The 24352-nt window shown below is 36.0% G+C and overlaps 1 protein-coding gene across 1 annotated transcript; it reads right to left on the reverse strand.

The window, feature by feature from the left end:
- Positions 1-693: 693 nt before the first annotated feature.
- Positions 694-23631, reverse strand: LOC135690936 (uncharacterized). The gene is made up of 21 exons (XM_089115612.1): positions 23079-23631; positions 22412-22490; positions 21690-21815; positions 21258-21337; positions 20769-20830; positions 20041-20075; positions 19396-19561; positions 17407-17598; positions 17092-17182; positions 15953-16267; positions 14267-14509; positions 13035-13113; positions 12397-12522; positions 11550-11629; positions 9657-9718; positions 8707-8741; positions 8327-8492; positions 6473-6530; positions 4508-4641; positions 3219-3309; positions 694-2445 (listed from the first exon to the last, which is right to left on the reverse strand). Exons 1-21 carry the CDS (start codon positions 23322-23324, stop codon positions 2128-2130), a joined length of 2784 nt encoding a protein of 927 aa, XP_088971738.1. The 5' UTR covers positions 23325-23631; the 3' UTR covers positions 694-2127.
- Positions 23632-24352: the final 721 nt, after the last annotated feature.

Here is a 24352-nt window from a genome sequence, read left to right on the forward strand (position 1 = left end):
TTTTTGTCTGACACTTCTTAGATCATAAAACGTCAGAATCAGGGTCCGAAAGAACACGATGGAAAATATATACCCAGTTGTGGATCGAAATAGGCCAATGTAAAATTTCCACTGGAGTCTAAGAGGGAAAACGAACTCCTTCTGTCTACACAATGGCGCCTTTACGTTTGTATGTAGATCGAATGAATTAATGTTGAATTAATTAATGAATTAATGAATGAAAAAGTTAAGAAGCTCTGAGTCGAACGGCTGCCGAGGTCTTGTTTGCATGCGGAGAACCTGGACATAAGTGAGCGAGAATTGCACTACCCTGGTTACCAGACCCTCAGTGAAAAGATGGTCGAACAGTCTTTCACCGATCCACTCTTTCCCTGAGGCTCTGCAACCCAGGGTAGAATAACAAAAGCTTGTTTTTAGCAAGAGCTAGGCTATAATCAAACTTTTTGTTCATTGAAGTCTTTTATTAAATTAGCATTAAGATTAAGTAACAATCTTTAATTCTTCCAACAAATGATTTTTTATTGAAGGATTCTGCGCTATTATGCGAATTCTAAGAAAATCAATGTCCAACAGTTTTACTTTGAAATTTTACTTTGATCATAACAGCATTATATAAATGCAAGCCAAGAATGTCCTTATTCTAAGCAGCTTTTCAACCTAACAGTGTTTGCATATGACCTTGATGCCACTGCAGGATATTCTGCGGGTAATATAATAGGATATTGATGTTGGTTCATCGTTAACACGAAAATCCATGCACTTTATCTGCTTCAAAATTGGGAGCAGGCAGATGCAAGAAAGCTGTAAGAACAACAGAAACAGCATTAATTTCTGTAAGAATGAGAAAGGCCGGATCTCCTGTCCGCCGAATTCAGTAGATCTTGCAATGAGTAGTAATATGAACAAGGTAATAGTCAGAAACAAAGCAAAACGACGACGAGAAATGCCTTCGAGAAAACTTGCATGAATAATTTTCAATTTAATTCACTTGTTGCAATATTAGATCTAAGAGTGCTTCTAGAAAATTGAAATTGATCCTTCCTTTTTTAAAATGATGAAACGCCAATAGAATGTGTATGAGCTTAAAAGCAAAAAGTGAATCTTAACTACTTTTTAAGATCAACAACCCTCGTGTCACCGTGTCGTCAGTATGACGTGCCATGCAAAAACTGAACAATATTTTCTTTTAAGGTGCGTGACCACTTGACGATATAGCTAAACAAGTTTTTTAATCGTCAGAATACTCTTTCTAAATGACCCAGATACTTCCGATTGCTTTGGAATGTCGTTTTTTAAATGAAAATGTCGTGGAGATGTGTAGAGAATTCCGCAAGTTTTGACTTAAAAACAGAACCAGACAATCGCATGGCACGACAGGATGGTAGTTTGTGGCGTCACAAATATCTCGCATCTTTCTTAAAATTCTCCAAAACAAAGGTGTTCATCTATGCGTTGCGTTGCACGCAAAGTAACAGCACGCCCATGGGTTTTCTTCAATCCACAAGCCATCGAAAGAGCCTTGGATCCAGTAAAAGAAACTAGACGATTTTAAAAGCCACATATTACCTGATTTCAAGATAGTTGTGCATGCAATATAATCTATATAGTTTTACAAGAATAACTCTGACGGCTTTCAGAGTTGAAATATCAGAAAAATTATCGATAATGTTTAGAAAATATATACCCAGATGTGGATTTAAGTAGGCCAATCAGAAATGCAAGCAAATGACAGTTTGAGTAGACCCATCGAAACTTTGAGCAAGAAACTTTCTTTAAATCTGTTAGCTTGATTATGATATATCAACTTTATTTAATAGAGAGTGCGGGAAAACGAAAAAAAAACCTAAATATGTTAAATTCATTTATATTAGTAAGTCTTAATTCAATGTTAATTCTTTATTAAGAAAAGTGACGTCCAATTCATTATGCAGCTCTAAATACTTCCTATGAAGAAAGTTCTGATCAATTTGAATATACCATGTAAGCAGTTTAGTCGACTCATTCAGCCATATATTAATTCATTCGTCTAAAATATATCATATAATGTGATATGCCGTTCTTTTAAAAAATTGAGTTAGCGTTGATTGTGCGTTATTCTTAGACAAATTTTCATAATGGTTAATCAATTTACTTTTCGTTATAGGCTGTTTCTGCAGCTGTGTAATCATGTTCTGAGAAATACATGCTTGGCACATCCACTGAGTCTGCATATGGCGCTGTCAGCCAGATATTTGCAATCCACTTCTCACCTTTCTTAACATCACATCCTCCATGCAAACTTTGTTCGATTCTCTGGCCCAGCCAGCCACTCTTTTTGTCGATCCAATGATTGTACCACATAACAGCCGTTCCTTTCTTCGGTGTGATAACCAGATTCGCAGCTTGGCAATACTGCGACAAATTGAGCAAATCTGGAAGTGTTTCGTCTCCTCTGACACGAAGAGCCTTTGAAAAGATTCAGTTGCAACATTAGGTGTGTTAAACATTTAAAGAGACTTACTATCAATTATTGCCATGCAGTGTCATCCAAAAGTCAATTTATCACTTCTCTTGTCAAAGATCTATATGATAATGGGACTTCAAATGGTCTTATCGAGGATTTTCTATGGATAATTAGCTACTTCATATCCCTGCCAAAGTATGCTGAATAAGAATATTATTTTATCTGATCTCTAACAGCTTCACTGGCTCTTTTTCCTTATTGCATTGAATATTTCTTGTCATCTCTTATAATATCGGAAACTTGAATAAATATCACTGAGTATTGAAAACGTAACTTGCCCTAAATGCGCTAGATGTAAGCTAGATGAAGCATTTTCGTATTGCTGGATCTAGTGCAAATTTTATGTCTAACATGAAGTTCTGTATGTCATACCAAAATTATTTGTTGAAAACTCTTTTATCAGCAAAAAAAGAGCGAAAACTTGTAATTTTGAGAAAAAATATGATGCCAATCAGAAAATGAAATGAAATTGTGATGCAGTGGTTTTTGTAGGTTGGCGCGATTGTTTGCTCCCCTCATCACACGCCCTTGCCCTGAGCCATCAATTCTAGTTTTAAACAGCCAAGTTAATTGACGAAAAAGTTACACATGAATAGGTTATCTGTCTGTGTCTGTTTCCTTATCATTCACAACACTTGAGGTATGACGAAACTCACTTTAATTTGTTTCGATTCTTAAGCAGGATTTATAAAAAGCAAGAGGAATGCATGCTTACGTCATCATCATAGGTTTTATTATGAGCTGCAGGAAAGGCTGTTTCTCCACCTTCCTCGACGTCATTCAGATAAACCATTATAGTTATAAACCTGTAATTGCAAATAATTGTACCAAATAACTTTGAAACGTTGTGGTTAAATTATGATATGTTTGTGTCTACGTTGAATAAAGATCACTATAAAGAAATAAACGGATCATGTCTTGATTAAAAAAGCAGGCCAGCAAAAATAAATCTCCGCTGATAGCAGGAAAAATGAAAGTCCCAAAATCTGAATGCAATCCCCTCCCTTGTCACTTTGCGAGCCACTATTGTCCCTTCAACTTCATCAAACTAAGTATTGTGATTCTCTGGTTGCAGCTATATGATTAAACACGAGAAGTGTGGATCGCCGTTACCCTAGCGTTCCATGGAACCACAAACTACCCGCACCAATTTTGGGTACTCTCTGCTTTTTACTCGACAATGTAATTGATGCTCTTACGGGGTAGAGAAATGAGGAACTTAGCAAAATTGCCAGCATTATCATCTAGCAAGACAGTGATGTATTTTTTATCGCTATAATCTTTGATGTTTAAACAAACAAACGACAAAAGACCTAAATCCTAAATCCAGATTAGTTTGGAAATAGTTTGTAAAGAATGTCATTTTGGCCTCCTGTTCATCTTCACTTTGTTCAAGAATAGCTAGGCATCTGCAATAGCTATTTCATCTTTCTTGATATTTGGTGAGCAGAACTAGAAAGTGTGGTTTACTGCTCTTCAACAAATTTCAAACAAAAATAAAGACAACTAAATCAAGCATAATCCCTAGAAGAAATGTCATCCCTTGTTGGTTCATTTCTTTAAACTGGATCTCGTTTTGTTGAACAAAAATTTTAACAAAGAATTAAAGCAAAGCGTTTTCTTCGTTTGCTTCCAGCCGAACGTGCTTTGAAGAGCATGAATCTCCCGCATAAAAATTCTGAAGCATGTCAAATGTTTTTTGAAAAATTAAAAAAATCAACGCTTTCTAGAGTAAATGCCTCTATTTCAGCACCCGTGTAACGATCTTTTACTATTGTTGCAGTAATTCGTTTATCCAAAACATGAACTTCTTAAGGGGAAAGAGGTTTATTTGACACAATGATTATATTTAAATGCAGCAGAATTTTTAACCAAAAAAGAAAGAACGTAGCGCGTTGAAAAAAGGTCTGGACTTAGTTTTGTGAAATGGCATCATGTCTTCTAATGCAACAAAAAGGAGGCTTACGAGAAAGGAGGGCCAAATCATTGCATACGGTACCGTACCTGCAAATCCTGCATTTCCCATGCTGCCTTGCAATGTCAACATTTGTTTGATGACAGCACGGCACATCTGTTCTTTCGTGAGTCTCGGTATCATGATGAGAATGGTAGTGGCCGTAAGGACCATATTTCACAACCTGCGTATTATGAAGATATTCAAGTTGTGTTTTGCCTGAGAAATTCAATAGTTCTGGTAGAGATAAAAGTCACAATATTTACTCGAAAGTCTTTTTAAAAATGGTACATTTTTACTACGCACATTTTTAAAAGTTGGTACAACGAATTTGTCACTTTTGATGCATAAACTTTTTTTTTCTTCTGTTATCATTGTTATGCATGGTGTAACAAGAAATATTATGGTTAGATAAATCTAGGCCTAAGATTATCGTCAACTTGTAAAACTTGCAAAATAGAGTGAATGAAACACTCAGGGAAGATTCAGTTTAATATGTAAAGATTACAGCTGATGGATTGGCATCTTATTGCAAATTCACAATGTTATTGTAAACATTCCTCCAAAAAAACTCTTGGAAACTATTGCAAGTGGATTAAAAGACACAGCTTTTAATATAAGTATGTTCATCGACACATATAAACTTATATAAACCTAGAACAAATTCTAAAGATTCTATTTTAAGTCCAAAACCCAAAACATCACCCCACCTTTACTTTTTGTTTGAAGAACACTTACAGGAAGACGAGAGTGTTATACTTGACACTACAGTACAGAGAATCCACTTAGGTCAGGTGTCATTTTAAAGTCAAGGACCTTGAGTAGAGCAATGACCCCAAACCACTGGTTCACCTCTATTATTCCAGCTAAATGGAATGGATCTGACTGGAATTGATCTGAATCGAATTGATCTGACTGAAAACATAGCTTTAGTAACTGACGCTGTAACTGATAAACCAGCCTTCCAATGCATTTAGGATACCATCTGCAATGGCTCCTGGTAGATCAAATATAGTCTAGAATTTAATCTTACTTTAATCTGTGGCCAATTTTGCATTGATTTTCCTGCTTTTTAATTTCATTAACTGGAATAGGTGTAGCGAAAAGTTTACACAAAGTTTAAACCCATACCAGAAGGATTCAATGCAAAGACAGTACCTAGAAACGCTAATAAGGGCGTTGGTTTGGCATGGTATCAAGCGGTCAAAATCGTCACACCTATTCAATTTTCTATTTTGAGCAAAAAACCTCATTATTTTGCCAGCAAACAGTGGCCTTGGTGTAAACTGTAACGGAACGAAATCTTGATGATACCGTTATTTTAATGTTCTCGGGGGGACAAGAGTCTTTCTTCGTGTTTAATTTTTGAGTCTAAAAGACAACGTTGGTGTTTTTATGTCGGTAGCATTGCGGCTGGCTTGCTTTTAAAGAAAATTTACATTGACACTAGTAGAATTTTACAGGTAGCACACTATGAGAGTCCGAGAAAAATTAGATGGAACAGTTTTTATGTTGACAAAACAAGTCTTTTCTTGAGATTAATACTTTATACAGGTTGGTCTGTGTAAAATTGTGGGACTAGAAATCCCCATTGCTTCGGTGACTTGACAAAAACTTGCGCAGCTCTTCCGAAATTTCTTTAATCTAAATTCCACTTTCAAACGAGTTGATACATAGCTTTTACTTTTTCTAGATAATTGGTACATTTGGAACTTGTTTTAACATCTTAACATCTCTCCCGTACCTCATAACTTTGCATGTCTGCCTACATGTCTAAGTACACAAGGTATGAATAAAACGCCATTTGAACATTTTGCTGGCGTTTGCTATTGGGTACTATTAAGGCATCAATTTTCATATTCACACAGATTCATATTTACAAATTGAAGAACAAAAATACCTCACTTGTCCAAAAAGATGTAAAAACCATTGTGTCTTTAACAAGCTCTAATATGCCTATGTGATATTGGATGATAAAAATTGTACACAAAACTTTATGTCAAATTACCACTTACCTGTAGCTGCTCTCCACCGTAAACAAGTTTTCTTGGCAGCTTCGTGATATTAACCACCCTTGAAAGAAAAAAATGAAAATTTTCTATGCTAAAGCTTAATAATAGTAATGGTGTAAATGAAAATAAGAACATATATTGCGTAAGCACAGCCAAAAGCTTAGTTAGCAGGGGGTGGGGGGTTGTGACTTTCCAGATTCTTCATGAGTAAATCTTCAGCTGGTCCACAGATTCTTAGGTGGTCGGTAAAATCGCCAATCAGTAAGTGAAATAACATCCACTTTTTTCTTCATTAAAGTCTTCGTCGGTAAATTCAACTCTTCGTCACTGCTTTGGTCCGAGTTTGGTGCTAAGAACTGGACAGGACATTTATTCACTGTATACACACAAAAAAGATAGCAAAAACAAATTAGCCACTTTCCCGCGATATACTAATGAAAGCTTTCTATGCATTCTGCAATCGTTTCGCTTTTATTTCACGACCACAAAGATCATTGACTACAGTTATATTGTGATTTATTGCAGTAAAATCACACAGGCCTTCTGGAGCTTCCATATATTTAGTTCAATAAACAAGTAAATGATCAAATGAAATTTACCAATCGATTGCAAATGGCTTATGCATATCTTTAGGTTTTATGATGGGAAAAACTTAGCAAATGTAGGTAAGGGTGTAGATATTGATATCTTTAAGGCGAGGAAGGACTTATTGCCGAGAAAGCACAGAAACTGAAAGAATTTCATCAGCAAAACCTACTTTTCATGATAAGTTCGATTTTTCACTTAATTTGGGTGTAAGCTGCCTAGGAATCAGGGGCGTTGTTGCTAGGCGGGACCGGGAAATTTCCCAGCGGGCCCCTTTAAAATAAGTTTGTAAAACCCCGGAAAATATTTAATATGAGTAAAATTTTAGTGAGAAAACCTCTCACTTACATGTAGACTCAAGTTCGCAGTTCAGAATAAGAGGAGGTCATCATATACAAACAGACCCCTGCGAAAGAGATGCGTGGAATTTGAATAGAGTCACCGAGAGGGGATAAGAAGGGGCAAACTGCCCCAGAGCCTCGAAGTCTAGGGGCCTCTTAAAGCAAGGAACTCCAATTTAAGAACTGAACTTTAACTAAACGCAAAAAGTTTGCCTAAACAATTTAAAACGTAGTACACGACTCGAAAAAAACATTCCAAAATGTTATTGAAGCTAATTTGAAGGGCATGGTCACAAAATTTTCAGCTCGCTTCGCTCGCCGTGCACGTAAGTGCTCTGCTGCGTTTGTGTTTGTGTTAAGAATGTACTTTGGCATTAGACTTTGGTTAGAGAAAAGGGGATACACCCCAATAAATATAGCAGACGAATCTTTAAAGATGATAAAAACTGGCGTATTTGTAATTTTTCGTTGGTGCATGATTTCCAGGTACGTACCATTTTGAGCGACCTGTGGTTTGTGATTGGAGATGAAGAGCGGGCCCCCCGATGATCATTCTCTCCCGGCCCTTTTTTAGGAGCCACAACGCCCCTGCTAGAACTTTAACAAAGGATGAATCTTTATTCAAACGTAAAACTGCCTTGAATATGGGCCTATCCATAACGCATATAGACACATTCGATGAGAAGGAAAGAGTGAGTTGGACACCAATGCATGACGCGAATGCAATCAACAAAGCGCACAATTAAAATCGAGTTTATGTGTTTTCATTGAAAAATGTTGGCTAAAAAATTCATATTTTGGCATTGGTTTAGAATTACGAGAATCGGCATTGAAATGCGAATAGTGAAGAATCAGTCCATTGCCCGTTCTCAGCTTTTTGGTTCTTTTCTCACTCCAAATCTTGTCAAATTTAAATTCATTGAATACTTACCTTTCCCTCACGTTATGAAGAACATTGCTATATATCTTCTCAAAAGGCAGCCATGTCTGCTCACTATACCTCTGGCGAAATCTGGGGTGCTCTCGGATCAGTAAATTTATGTAATCCTCCAGACCTTGTGTGTTTAACGTTTCGAATTCTTCTTTTGTGATGATTCCTGGAAAATCAGCAAAGAATCTTGTTCTAGCTTGAAAAAAGCTTTAGGAATGGAAGAAATATCATTTAAACTAACATAGAATGTCAGAGACAATTAAAGGCTTGAGTGCAATAAGGATAGAACCCAAAAAAGCTGTTATTTTCTAAATAGACGCGATTTGAGTATGGTCATGAACTACATATCTTGTAAAAACAATGCCTAGTTCCCAACGTACCGTCATCAAACTCACTGCCACCCACAAACTTGAACCTATGAAAGAGAAAGATTGAATTTCATTTTTAAGATTATGCTACCAACATAGGCTTTTTAGCCATTGCCTCAGCAGTCTGCGACACAGAAGCGTACAAAAGTGACATGTTATCAACAGATTCATAGTTACAATTAGTTACCTAAAGTTACTATTAATCATATTGCCACGCGTGTTCCCAGCGCACCACATCAGATATACAAGTAGCCTACCAGCGCTTTCCTGGTTGAAATTTTGGAAAAAAATAAGTTTAGCTCAAATTTCAAGAATGTTTATCAATTATTTCCGTTTGCATGGGGCTTTTGACAATAAGGTACAATCCTTGACAAAAGTCCTTGGAACACCCTGCGATCAATGAAAGATTTTGAAGAAATAAAGGCTTCCGGTTGTAAGATACAGAAATATCCCCCCTCCCCCCAAAAACAATGTTGGCTGAAAAGCCTATTACATACCCTAGCAGCTAAAGTGACATTGGACCAATTTCAAGCTTTGAAACTGTTGTTATTCAACATTGTTTCAAGGGGGAGAGGGGGATGCTACTGAAGTTATGCGAAATTTTAGCTTGGTGTAACAAGACTTTTGGCAAGGATTGTAGCTATGAAAGAGACATTAAGATGCAATCAAAGTTCTTGCCGTTTAATGAATTTCAAGCAATGCAAAATTAGTTTGCAACAGTAAAACTAAAGTTTTAGAAATAAAAATCTTGTTAGAAGAAATCTTGCTAAATACCAAGCTATTTTCAGCGAAAATACTCATTCATTTTACACATGCACAAAATTATATACATATTTCTAATGTTAGTGATGTTAGATATTGTAAAAATCAAACAAAAAGTATTGTGTAAAATCAAATCTTATAGTATTATTGTTGAATGCATTGATGAATTTGATTATCTCGGAAATAAGAGAGAAGCGTACATTTCTTCCACGTCTGTTTCATTCAACACCAGAAAATTAAAGAACTTATTCCAGCGTAAAATCTATGAAAAAAAACATTGCAAATTACAATTACTGAAATGAAAACTAACTGCTCTCAATGTCCAAGCGTTCAACATCACATAGACACTACATACTCATGTTGCTCTCGAAATCATAGATGTTGGAACCAGGGGGCAAAGAGGGCACGCACCCCTAACTCACTTATTAGAAACAGCGGTAAAAAGTACCTACTTGCAGACCTCTGTGTTGAAATATTACTGATTCCATGCTTCATACTTTCATTATATCTTTCTTCATATAAGAAATATATGGTATAGCTAAATTAATTTTAAATTAATTTTAAATATGCTGTTTATTTTGGTTTGGACCATAATTAGATAAAGCAGAATGCAAATATTGAACGTCTAGAATGATGATATACTACAAATTTTAAAGAGGAATTATTTGTTTATCAACAATATTGTAAGAACTCAGATCCTTATTTACTAGAGGATGCTCATTTGTTAAAAACCCACCTAGGCTAAACTGAAAATTGGAGATTATTGATACAGATTTATGCTGTACGTAGCTACAGTATAGGCAGGGACGCCGTAAAGAGGGGAGCACGGGAGGTCAGCCACCCCATTTGCCATCTTGATTGGAGAGGCAAGGAGGCCAAAGTGTCCCCTTTCACAGAAGTGCCAAGGGAAACGGCCGTTTGTAATTATCAAGAGATTCAAATGAATTTTTGGCTGTACTGCCTTGTTCATGACGACATTTCTCAAAACTTGTAAAGAAATTTATTATGCCAAAAGTTAGCCGATTTTCAAGATACTCTCAGAAGATTGAAATGAAATGGCAGTTACGAAAGGATTGTTAGTAGCTGTGAATTATCATTCAAATGCTCTGTCACTCAAGCTTGCCTTACTTGCCACTTGGTCGTTAGTATATGTTTATTTATTGATGCCGATAGTCAAGAAGAAGCATTGGGCATGAAAGAACCTCTTTTGGACTCAAGTGTCACATATTTAATGCATCCATAGTTGTACCAGCAAAAATCTACGCTAATTAATTTTGCTGGGAAGGCGCAGTGGCGTAGATGGAGGGGGTCAAAGGGGTGAAAAACCCCCCTGTAAAGCTTAACTGCTACTTTGACTGAAAACGTTTGATCTTGTCGGAATTATACACGGTCTTCCCTTTATGCATAATCTTAATGTTACATTTTGATAGAAAAAATTTTAAACCTGAATTTAGCATAAAAACAATTGAATATTTCAGAAAAATGTTTTATTTCAGTTCTGATCTGATGTCGTTATGTTATTTTCAAATTTATGGCAAAGTAAAAATTTTTATTAGATTTTGTGGAAAAGTTTAAAGTTCTTGCCCCTCCAATGAAATTTTCTATCTACGCCACTGAGAAGACGACAGCCACGAAGACATTTGAAAGAGGCTAGTTTATTTTAGATAGGACCCCATCTTAATGATAAGAACCCCATCAACTTGGAAACTTGGAAAATGCCTTTCCTTGTAGATAGGGGAGACAAAGAATAACATTGAATATATATAATTTCAAGGAATGTGGTTCTGGCTTGTTTTAGTTTCAGCAATAAGCTTTACTCTTATAAGTGAAAAGGTTTTGGTGGAAGAATATATCGGATTATCCTGACCAGGCTCTCCAGTTTCGCCAGCAAGATGATAATTTCACTTGCATAAAACTCTGAAGGAATAAAATATCTAAAACATTAAAGTAAACTAAAAATAACTATATTAACCCAAAAAGGTTTAACATCCCCTTTTCATCTATTATAAAAGAACCATGTCAGACCGAAAGGCAAAATGTAGGCTCTTCCACGCAGGACTCAGAGCCAGTGTGAACATGATAACTATGCTTACGTCATCCATGTCAATGATGCCGTCTTCATTGACATCCCAATTGTAAAAGTCACCAGCAGCACCCAGCGACTTTCCGGGCACTAAAAAGTTAAGAAATACACAAGGGTTTACAAACTGTATTTTCATCGCTTGATACAGTTACTACATTTGCAATTAAATTCCTAATTATCTTAAATATTGTATTAAAAAATTGTACATACATGATAGTCTGAATTTTACTTTACTCCAGAATGATTGCAGGCTATAAAAACCCTAAGAAGCAGGGGTGTAGTGCTATCAAAATAACAAGTGGGGCTCTTGCGCAAAAGGCTGCAAAGAACAATAGCAAAAAATTTAATTTGCTACTTTTCGATACAAACAAGTGGGGCTCAGCCTCCCTAGCACAACACCCCTGCTAAGAAGGACATCTTCAAAATGAAATAACTCTAGCATGAATTTCTGGACAAAGCTTAAAGCTTCATAATCTTCAATTGCTATGTAAAATTTGCTACAATTGGTTATTGGATAGAAGGGGCTCTGACAACCTTATGATAGTGTCTCTCACCAGACCTTGAGAATTATCATTCTTGTTTCTAACTAGGCATTCTTTGTATGAAAATTGTTGCAAAAATAGCATCAAAATATTGCCTCAAATCCTTCAAGAAGCATGAAATTTTGTATAAGCTTTGCACCTATCAGCTTTTATCAGCATTGGCTCTTCATGATACATATGATTTTTATAGGTTTTTCAACATTCAATCTTTTTTCCTTTTTTCATTTCAAAAAATAGCACAAAAAATGTTTAGTCGTTATAATTGAATAGAAAACTGTTATTTGAATGAATGATGCTATTGACAAAAGCTCAAACCTTTGGATGGTTTAAAAAAGTCCTGAGGAGTGAGTCCACCTTTTGCTTTACTGCTGAACATCCCAGAATCCTCTGCTTGCAATATGATATTGTCGATTTCGTAATTCTCAAGAAAATCTGGTATTTCTATAAGAGAAGTTGGATTTTTGAAAGAGCTAGAATTTAGAATTTTGTGATGAAAGCAGTTCAAAGGAAAAATTTCATTAAGACAGTACTTGCTTTATCAGTTCTTTGAATTTTATGTTTTTTAAATTCAAGCCTGTACTTTGAAAGAAGCTGCAATGACATCAAGCTGTGCTAATAGCAGGTTGACTTTGACGTCAGAAGTACCATAATCGAAACTGATTACAATGTTGAATATAATTTTTTTGTAATACTTACTGCTGGTGTCAAAAGGATATGACTAAATAAAGAATGATTTTAACATTTTTCTTGATTCAAAAATATTGCATATTAAAGTACGAGATGAGCTGTATGTTTTCTTGAAAAAATCTAAAACAAATTTTGATTGAAAGATATAATGTAAATATAATTTCCTACTCTTTCTAGAAAAGTAAAGTTTCAAATTTTTCGCTATCTTTGAATAACAATGATTTGATAAATTTCTGTTCAAGAATCAATAATAGAATGAAATTTACCAAACAAGGGAGGAAGCATCGATCTCGTAATTAGCTTGAATTTCCTGTCTGCAATGTTCACCTCTTGCTCATGTCCTACCTAATATGAAAATTGAATGATTATCGCAATAATCGGTAAACTTGGCCTTAACAGAACTCTTCTAGTTTTAATTGAAGGAATGCTAAAGGAAGTTAACAGATAACAGCCAATCCTTTTCAGCTTGCTGATAAATTGGCTTTTGCTTCATAAATTCTAACAAATGGTAAGGTCACGCCACTGCACGTGTTTGTTTTCTTGCGAACTCAGTTTCAATGTTTTCCTAACACTTTGAATAGGTAGTTTCATGATCCACTCGCGATTTCATTAACAGCTGGAAGAAATAAGCTGGTGCTACAATAGAAATAGCCTGGTGCTACAATAACATTTCACTACAGTGCCGTCGGAACTGCCCATTGAGGGGGGGGGGGTGCTGCCAATTGTATTCCTCTTCATTTAATACTTTTATAAAGGAAATATACTACAGTTTGACAATTATTGGGGGGCTCCAGCCCCCTCCCCCCCCCCCCCGATTCTGAGGGGCCTGCACTAAGAATCATTTTGTAGTTTTTTTCTCTGCTAACTAGATTGTTGTATCATCCCAACAAACAGTATATCAGATATGCTATGGAAGTGATTCTCCGGGGCCCAATTCCCCTTGTTAAGATTCAGAGATACTTTGGGGTCCTCATAACAAGTGAGTACTTGTTTGGTTGGACATATTTTGCGTTGACAACCATTTAATTTACCATAGGATTTATTCTATACATTTCACGTTAGTGAGAAAATTCCTATCAGTCTTTTTGAGTGGGCAAATAGTTTCAATGGTTTTATATGCACATCAAAGAATCTCTGACACAAATGCATGCTTATTAGCTGTGATCATAGTCGTAGCTTCTAAAAGTTGACTGCAGCACAGCGCCTTCCTAACTTTCAAAGATGGTAGCCCTGTAGTATCATAATGGATGTCATTGAAACATTTTCCTTATTTTTCGTAAAAACAGCTTTTATTCAATAGTTTTTCTTCATTCATATGAACATCAAAGTATTAAGGAAAGACGTTCTAGCTGTCTCATTATCATTAGCAATAGTGCTACAGTTGTATTTGCATTAGATTGAGATACGTTACGTATTTAAACACGATACAGACACTTTTAAGCTAGCCTAAATCTCTTGAATGCTGATTTTCAAGCAATGAGTTAATAGATGCTCTTACCTTGACTCCATCGAGCATTACTAGTTTTCCAGCTTCTTCTTTCGCAGGCGTTGCCGGAAGTTCTGGGTCAAAATACCAACAAGGTGCACTTTCATCATTTACTGTTTCTTTGCATAAACCAGTTGCTTCATCTTTTTCACAGAATTGGTTTTCTTTCAATGCCAAGGTACTAACAAAAAGGGTGAATAAAGCACCAAACCTTTCCCAAAAAAGCATGTTTGATATCAACAATGAGGAGTGTTTTCAAGTTTGGGTTCCTCAGGTACTCTTACTGACGCCAGTTCTGTTTAATACTGATTATATCCTGAATTACTGCCACTGCAAACCAAGCCAATTGAACAGATGCTAAAAAACAGCTTTTTGTTTTGAAGTTAGCTATGAACTTTATCCGTTTCATAAATCTGGTTAAATACACAAGGCCCGATTAAAATACGACCAAGTTCGACTGTATGTGCAACGAAAAGTATTGCTACATCCAAACCATGGAGTGATGTATCACTTTGATGTATCACAATAAAAATTGAAGTTTTCCATTCAAAAATTGATTTGTTCAGAGCAGAGTAAGTGATTGTCTTTAAAACCTCGTGCGCGGGTGGCGGGATTTGCATGTATGTAATCTGGTAGCTATCGCTCATCGATCGATACCCAATTGATCCCTAACGGGTACTTTTTAAGATCAAACACTTCCAGCCTATTTCTACATATAAGGAATTAATACTCGGGAAACAGAAGCTAACCGCCACGTGAACTTGAGCCAAAAACAGTGGCCGCAGTTTCAAAATTTCTGCACAAAAAGAATCTTTCGACAAATTATTTAGCACCTTAGTAGAACCACTTGAAATTTTAACTGAAAGATGCAGGCCGCATTACTTGTAGAAGCCGCATTCGCTAAAATAAAATCTTTAAGCCACATTTGCGCATATGACCAAGGCCGCGAAGCTGCAAACTAATAATAGGCCCGTGTGTAAAATTAGTAATGATTTGTCAGACGTGTACGCGTGAATTCATTAGGAAAAGAGTTTCTTTCTTTAGAATTACTTTTAACAGCGCGCGAAAATAACTCGTGAACGTGAAACGCGCAACGTGAAAATAACTCAGGCGACGGGAAAAGGTGTGCTGCGCAAGGTCATCAGTATGCCGCAGGGCGGTTGCAGCCATCCAATCCATAAATCCTCGAATTAGCCTGGGGGCTTTTTTCGTATTTTTGGATAGGGGCTTATTCGAGAGAGAGCTTATTCGATGGGGTTTATACGAGAGTGGGGGCTTTTACGAGGGGGGCTTATAAAATTATTGTAGACATTAGGAAGACATTATTAAAAGACATTGTTTATTTTAGTAGAAATTTCTTTATGAGCGTTTAATTAATGGCATTTTGGCTTGGTTCATAACAAAATGTAGAGCCAAGAAAGGTTAAAGTAATTTGACGGGTAAAGAGCTTGTGCTTTTGTGGCCATAACTCAATTTCTAGACCATTTAAATAATTTTACCAATTTAAAGGTATTTTATGATGCTACTTTTGGCTATTCAAAAATACTTAGAAATATCTTTGTGATGTTATTACTTAAAACCCTCTGCCGTGCAAGGTAATGGGAATAAAAAAAACGAAGTGTCTTCATCGAATCAAATTCACTTAAAAAACAACACTAAAAATTCCATATCAGTTTTAACGCTCAGGTAGGCTAATTACAGGTAGAGTTTCTGAGCCTCCAGGTAATCCTCCTCATCAAAATACATGCTTGGCATATCAACAGAATCTGCGTAGGGGGCAGTTAACCAAATATTGGCAATCCACTTCTCTCCTCTTTTAACATCACAACCCCCGTGTAAAGAACGATCTTCCAACTCGCCAAGCCAGCCAGTCTTCTCGTCGACAAGGTGGTTGTACCACATTACAGCTGTACCCGCACGGGGGGTTACAACCAGATTTGAAGAGTAGCAGTTATGGCTGAGGTTATACAAGTCTTTTGAATCCTCTGGCCCTTTGCCTTTCTTGCGGAATGACTGCAAATGACGAACTTAACTTAAATTCAAACATTTTATTCACAGCACGATTACTACATTGATAAATTCAATTTACACTATCTGTTAGAAATGCAAGAAATGGAATTTATCGAGATTTGAAACAACAATATGATAATTAACAATGTATTATCTGTGAAAGATTACATAGAGCCCCCACAGATTAAAACACATGACAAAAATACTATAAGGAGCTACCAAGCCATATGCCTCTGTTTGATATGATACACATTTAAATTTGTTATTTCTGAATAAATTTCAAGATAAGAAATATATAGATGAAATCAAAATCGAGATTTTTGAAAAAATAGAAATAATCATAATGATAAATGTAATTCATAAGAAAATAGTGAAAAAGGGGTCAATTAGTTTTCATGTAATCTTATGGCAAGCTAAATTTTTTGAGACGAAAAAGGTTGATAAGAAACAGCAGTAGTAACTGTAGCATTGCATGGGGGTAATACCCCCTCCCCCCAACAAACTTAAATAATTTGAGCTGAATTTTTGATGTAACTCTTACTAGTTATACCGCTAGCTCTATAGTTTGGATTTTAGAACCTTTTCAACATAGAATGGGAAAACAGGATGCATTGTGCTGCAGTTGTTGATCGAATTGTACAGTGGGAGAAAGTGTGTTTTATTGGTTCATGTTTTAACCAATCAGCTACCGCTAAACTGAACGCTTTCTGTCTACGCAGATCAGAATTTTTGTTGTTCAGATTTCAATGTGCGACAGTTTTAGCAAACAGAGATGTTTTCTTGCAAGGCGAAACATAGCTCATGCACAGATTAATTTTCGCACTTACATTATAGTCATAAGTTGCATTGTCAGCAACAGGAAATGCTGTTTCTCCTCCTTCTTCAACATCATTTAGGTACGCCATTATCGTGACAAACCTGAAAAAGAGTAACTAATTAAAAACCTATCCGATTCATGTTATTTTAAAAATTCGATTTCAAATGCGTTTAAAGGGGTGCTATGGGCATGGAGGGGGAGGCTTGGGATTCCCCTTGTTTAGGATCAGAGAGCTTTTTATTGAGGTAGAGCTCAGCTCAAGCCTATCAAAGAAAATATTGATATCCTTCTAATACTTTCAAAATGAAAAAGAAGCTTTAATTACCTGCAAAGTTTGCAAGTTCCATATTTCAGCACGGTCTCAGTGTCGGTCATGTGGCAACAGGGTACGTCAGTTCTGGTGTGTGTTTCGCTGTCGTGATGTGCATGGTAGTGGCCATATGTTGTGTACTTTACTACCTGCATATGCTCGCTGCCATAGACAATTTTGCGGGGAAGTTTCGTCAACTTTACGACCCTATGGTTTAATAAAGTACAATAAATAAACACGAAATCATATTTAAACCCTATGTTATTAAGCAAATTGCTTTTCTGCCAATACTAGAGAAAATAAAACCAACTGATTGAATTTTCTAAGCACAGGGAAACAAGAAAGGGTAGAAATCTAATAGAATCAAACAAACGTGATGTCTGATGACATAAAAAAGCGTGAAATCGTGAAGTTCTAGAAGATGTTGCTTCTTTCCATACTGCCCAATCTTTCCTTCATGATGGATCGTATGACAAGAGCTCACCAAACTTTTTTAATTGTTAAAATTTCACCCGCTGATTATAATAGGTGTATAAAAAATGAAAAACTTCCCAGACTAGACCATATTCTAAGCTCCAATATTGTGGTTGGACTTTATGTTTCTTACAATTCTCTTCATCTGAACACCTGTTGCTACTATCTTAAATAAACGATTTATCAAAGTCATTCTAGCAAGAAAAGCATGGGCTCCGACGCAGGTTGGAAAGTGGAGGGGCCAAGATAAAATGTGGCAATCATAACAAAAGGTTTTGAAAAAAGCTCTATTGTTTTGCAAAAAGTGAGAGGGCCGTGGCCCCCCGGCCCCCCTTCATCGGAGGCCCTGAAAAGGGGCCCATTAAAACCCCTGTTGATGGGGGCGAGATGCAATTCACACTTGCAGTGGCGTCGCTTGACCTTCCAGACTAGGGGGTGGAGGGACATCAATAGAAAAATTTACCGACGAAGACGTAGATTGAGAAGGATTTAGGCACTATTTACCTACTGGTAAATGATTTTACCGACAAACTAATGGCTTTATAGACAAACTGAAAATTTACTAACGAATTCATGAAGTATTGGGTGGAGTATTACACCCCCTACACCCCTCCACTAGCTACGCCCCTGAACCCTTGCAAATACCGTGCAGGATTTTCTCCAAAAAATAGTTACTGTGAATTTTCCAAGTAAGCAATAAGATTTGTGAACGAGAGTTCTTTAAAGATAAGCTTACATTTTACATTCCACTTTTTAAGGAATTTATTGGTACAATTTTCTTTTTTATACTTAAAGCATCTCCAATTTTTCTTTCAACCTTGGATAAAAGTAAGTAAAACCAAAGAGAACTTTATTGTAAGAAAATTGTCTAATAAACTTGTCTTCGGAACTTTGATTCAGAGTAAGCTGAAATTTTGAGAGATTCCTTTCCAATTGTACTTGAACAACTTCTAGCATCGAGGTAGAACTTGCACACGTATTACGAAAGTATACATCATCCTGACCATCGCATTAGGAGTAAAGCTCTGAAACTTAAACCGTCCTAATCTATATACCAAATCATTATCGTTAGTACCTGTTTTTATTGTTATGATGATCTGAATTTTTACTATCAAATGGAATCAACTCTACTAAGAGAGTCGAAATTTTTAAAAATTTACATTTTAAAAACCAAACTTTTATGGTTTTGCAAGGCATCTTGTAATGAATCTCATGAACAAATCTCGTATAAACTTCAGACAAGAGGTCATCAAAATAGGGCATATAACTCTTGTATAGATTGTGTTGAAAGAATTTTTTGGATGAAACAGTAGACGACAGAAAAACCGTTGTTTGATCTTTTAAACCCGGAAAGAATTTAGTTCAGACAAGTGCTGGAAAAGCGTGATCACTGCTTCACATTCAATTCAATGATAGACTGTCCAACCGGGCTACCGGGCTCCCAAAGGGCTCCCATCAGAGGGGCAAATCACTTTAAATTGCCTCCATCTAATTTTGAATTTCTAACCTCCTAGCTACTAGCCTCCTTACCTTTCACGGATCAAATGCAGCGTTTTGCTGAAGGACTTGCTCATTGATAAAAACGCTTGTTCGCTGTATCTTTGTCGAAATCGAGGATGATCTCTAACAAGCTGGTTGATATAATCATCGACTCCTTGTGTGCTTAATATCAAGAATTCGTCCTTTGTAATTACACCTTGCAAAAAACAAAACAGATTTCCAAAAATCGTTTAAAGAAAGCAAAGGGTACATTCAGTTAGTATATATAATATCATAGAACACTATAGATTAAAGGGATCCATTAAAAGTTTGTCGACAGGGGATGATTCCTAAAATAAAGATATAATACTTCATGTAGCCAATGCCTCAACCTCATTACGTCTAGAAACATACCAAAGCTGTATTATTTGCAACGTACACCTTTATACATAGGGGCCGGGGGGAAATTAAAGACTCGTATCAAAAAATTTTGCAAAAAAGATCTATTGTTCTGCAAAAAAATGTGAGGGCCACCCCCCCCCCTCCCCTCGACGTCGGATGTCCTGATCTACATTGCTCGTGTATATTGAAATTTATATTTATTTCAAAAGTTATCAGGATCGTTCTTTATATGTGCTTATAAACTCCCACTCTAAATTTTCATTTATGGAAGATGTGAACAGGTTTATGACATACCGTCATCAAAATGCTCGAAGTCAATAGCTTTAAACCTGAAAAACAAGGACGTTCGTTAGATTAGAAAAATCTTACAAAATGACACATTTAAAAATACGTGGCTGATCACTAAAATTCATGTCAAGTCAGTAGATACAGGATGTACACTACACCCTGTGAATTAACACAAAGAGAAGTAGCTCTTTTGCCTATAAGAACATTACAAAATTTAAATCCATCTTGATTACAGTAGGATCAAGTTCTAAACCAAAAAGACCAGGGAAATGTCAGTAGGAGGGATCAGTCCATTTACTTAATCCAAGTGCTGTTTGACTTCTAGGGTCAATTATAGTTTTATGCCTGTCTGGCCCACAGAGACAGCCATTGAAAATGAGGAGAGCCTCTAAATGCATCTACTTTCAGAATCTTTTATTCAAATTTTCAAAAAACATTAAAAATTGTTAAAAATCGTTCCACGATTCATGTTTAGACTGATAGATTAGCTGTGTTAGAGTGCTTCTGAGCAATTATAAATTTCATTGACCGCGAGCCTGTTGTCAGTCTACCAATTTTTTTGCATGCCTTGTTATCAAAATTGAAAAATAAATCTTCTGTGATTTTTTTTCAATGCTAGAAATTGCATAACATAAGCCAGATGACGCAGTCTTAATTAGGTTAACATCAGCCATAAAAACAAGCTGACATTATAACCCTGTCTATGGTAATCAATATACCAAAGATACACTTACATATCATGTATGTCAGTCTCGTTCATCACAATAAAACTGTAGTATCTTGTCCAGCTTTTAATCTAATTAGATATGAAAATAATTCGTCAGTTAGAATATACAGAAACATTTATTGCATCCTAATCAAATTGAGCGCAGGATTCTACGTTTATTCTGTGCTATAAAAAATCTAGAAACTCTGCTTATCTTCTTTGCTTTTTCCCCAAAATGGATTCGATGCTAATTGTTACCACAACTTGTTACTTACCAAATTTACCAGCAATTGTTACTTACCAAAGTTTTATATAATAATGATACATCTTTTACATTTCAATAAAAGTATAATAGTCACTGATTGTCAATAGTAAAGTTATCATTTACACTTATTAGAGTATTTTAGAGTTAATAGTACAGTATTTTTCAGATAAATGGAAGACGGAATGCAAGTGCAAAATTCAACACAACTGTAAAGTTGACTCAGTTAAAGCTTGATTTGATGATGTTACATACATCTTTCATGTCGATTACTCCATCTAGGTTCCAGTCCCAAAACTCAAATTTTCCACTTGGTCCAAGAGATATTCCAGGACCTAAGACAAAAACAAATGACAGGTAAGGATGCTGATGATGTTGAAGCCATAGAGAGAAAACGAACAGGGAAGATCACATGATAGATTAAATACAGCCAGAAATTTAATGCAGTAATCATAATGACAGTGATGTTTATAGCTGGTTTTCCAGCCCAAAGCAACTTCAACAAAGACTTAGAATACAAATAACTCACAATTTTAGGTCCAGAGCCAAAGAACAGTTTCTTTGCAAATACCATAGCTCGCCAGTTGCACTAGAAATTTAGTTCATGACGTAGCTGTCTTTGCGTAGATTCATTTGCAAATCTGAAACCATCTATTCTATGATATGAATTATCTTAGAATTACTTACTTCCGCTAGGTTTAAAAAAGTCCGGTTCTGTTAGGCCTCCTTTGGCTTTGCTGTCAAACATTCCTGTGAGCTGTGCTCTTTCCTTGATCTCCTCAGCTTCGTCTTTGCTTATGAAGTTGGGGATTTCTGCATCATAAAAAGACATATGCATCATCTACAACCGAGTTCTTCTTATCAAGTCTAACTTTTCTAATAGAATCAGGACTACACTACGGAAATACGCAAACATCTCGGCACAGTTCATTATTCTAAAATTTTTTAAAGATCATCTTTATTTCAAGGGAAATTTTATATAAATACTTAGTTGCATGTAAGGTAACTATAGATATTAACCAAGAATCTCAAAAAAGCAACATAGACGCAGTCTTATACTTTTTCCAGGAGGGGGACGGGCTCAAAAATTAATGGCAATTGCTTATGAAGGCTGCCCACGGCAAAAGGTAGAAAGAGACCTAGTTGAGGGTTTTAAGGTGATTTTCTTGTAAATTTTTCATTATCGTTATCATTTGATCTTGAATAAATCTCCTGAGATTATTTTTACGCGTGAAACTAAGAATATGAAAAATTACTCTAAAAATTGATAGCACTATTACATGCAACTAAAGTAACTCTGTCATTTTCAACCACACTATTGCATTTTGTGGAACATTATATCTATATGCTGTTCAGATATCGAGCTTCTAGAATATATTCATTGTAACCAATTCACGAAAAGTACTTACCAAACAAAAGGGGTCTCATAGACTTTGTAATGAATTTGTACCTTGTGCCATCAACTTCAATGAATTGCTCATGACCAACCTAAATGTAGTGACAATCCCCTCAATACGATTTGTCTTTGAAAAATGCTAAGTTAAGGAGTCTGAGATCACTTTCGAGATTTGTGAGTTAGAAAACAAGCGAATGTATGTGCCTTATGCCACTGTTTTAAAAATTCTATGGACCTTCCATCATGTTATTTGAACCGTTTAAGTAGATTGCAGTAAAAGTAAAAAAAGGAGAGAATGAAATTATTCTAGAACGAGATCAAAATGGCCGCTAAAATGATACGAGGGAATTTTTATTTTATAACTTGAACAAAAAGAAGTTTTAAGCATAGTGACTATGTTTTAAGCGATAAAATTTATTTGAAATTGTGTTTGTTAAAGAGTAAATATCAATGGCTCTCAATAAATTCAGATTTAAAAACACAGTACCCGATAATTTGCTTAATCATAGCAATTCCTCTGGAGGTGCCGAATTTATATTAGTCATAAATAATCAATAAGACAATCTACGTTTCTTACTTCAATCGATGTTCTTAACCAGAAAGTAATACAATTGTCAAAAGTTGGTGCAGAAATTTCGTAAAAAGCATAGCTCTTAAAATATGATGATAAATATATCAACCTTGACGCCGTCTAGTCTGACTAGCTTTTGTTGACTTTCCAAACTATCTGGCTTTACCGATGTTTCTTCTTTGTCCCAGCAAGGCTCGTCCTCACTCAGATCTTGAGTCGAATCTTTCTTTTTGCATGATCCAGTTTTTTCATCTCGTTCACAAAAATCATTAGACTGATGACAAGATATGCTTGACAGTGCAAAAAGTAGAAGAAAAAGAGTCCAATAGCTATGCCAGCACCTACCCAGAAACATTGCTTTTTTGTTTTTCCTAACTACAAAAATCTACGGTAAAAAGTGGTGTAGGTGCTTGCATTCTTTGATCAATTAATGGTTTTGCTTGTGCTCATGAAAACGCTTCTGAGCAGAAACGACAAATTTACTACGGTCTTTTGGGTGGTTTATTGTTTCTGACAACATGGTGATCACAAGGGCAACATGTTTCTTTTGAGAATGATGTGGCCTGTCTCACGTACATGTTGCATGGTCGCAAGTATAAAAGGACTGGTACCGGTTTACTCCTCTCGGCCAATTAAGGTAATTTCTATCCTAATTGTGTCTTCATTATGACCATCGTCCTGAAAGGCCTTATCGTAACCAAAGGGAAAAAATGGGGGGGGGGGGGGCGAGTGGAGTGAGGCTAGGCAGTGGGGGTCTTGGGGTTTTCCCGGGCAATATTTGTGATCAGAACAATCAAAATTGTGGAAAACGAACATTTTTAGAAGAATGTCTTTATTCAAAAGAGTAAAAATCTTATTTCATTCGATAACTACTGCTTCTTCCTCTCTTAGACACAAGGCGGTAACATACCAATTACAAATCTCTACAGAAGTTTATTAATTGGAGTGGCTGCAAACGCAAATAACAAGCGAAAAACAAAATATGTTGTACCGAGGTTTTTCATTTCGCAAAGGGTGGAGAGGGTCTTGTTGCCCCACCAGCACTCTACCCTTCGTAGGAGGCCCTGTACTTTCCCTAAAGTGGCATATATGACAACCACAGTAGCTAGCTATATTTCAAGTTTGGTTGAATGTTTATTCCGGACACAATGAGCTGGTTTGTTTTGTCTTCCATCGTATTTTTTTCGAAATTTGTTAGGTTTGATTAGCTAAATCACTAAAAGGGTTGAAATAAAAGGATATCTCAGTCAAAACCCCATGTTTGTCTCTCACCAACCAATTGAGAATGTAGGATATGATTGGCATGAAAAGAACCAGCGGCCTCATAAATAGCATTTGCACAATTATGAATGCTCTCCTATTCTTGAATTTTTACTGATTTTG

This window comes from Rhopilema esculentum, chromosome 4 (genome assembly GCF_057945365.1).
Source record: "Rhopilema esculentum isolate cy_ngs chromosome 4, ASM5794536v1, whole genome shotgun sequence".
Classification (NCBI taxonomy): Eukaryota; Metazoa; Cnidaria; class Scyphozoa; order Rhizostomeae; family Rhizostomatidae; genus Rhopilema; species Rhopilema esculentum.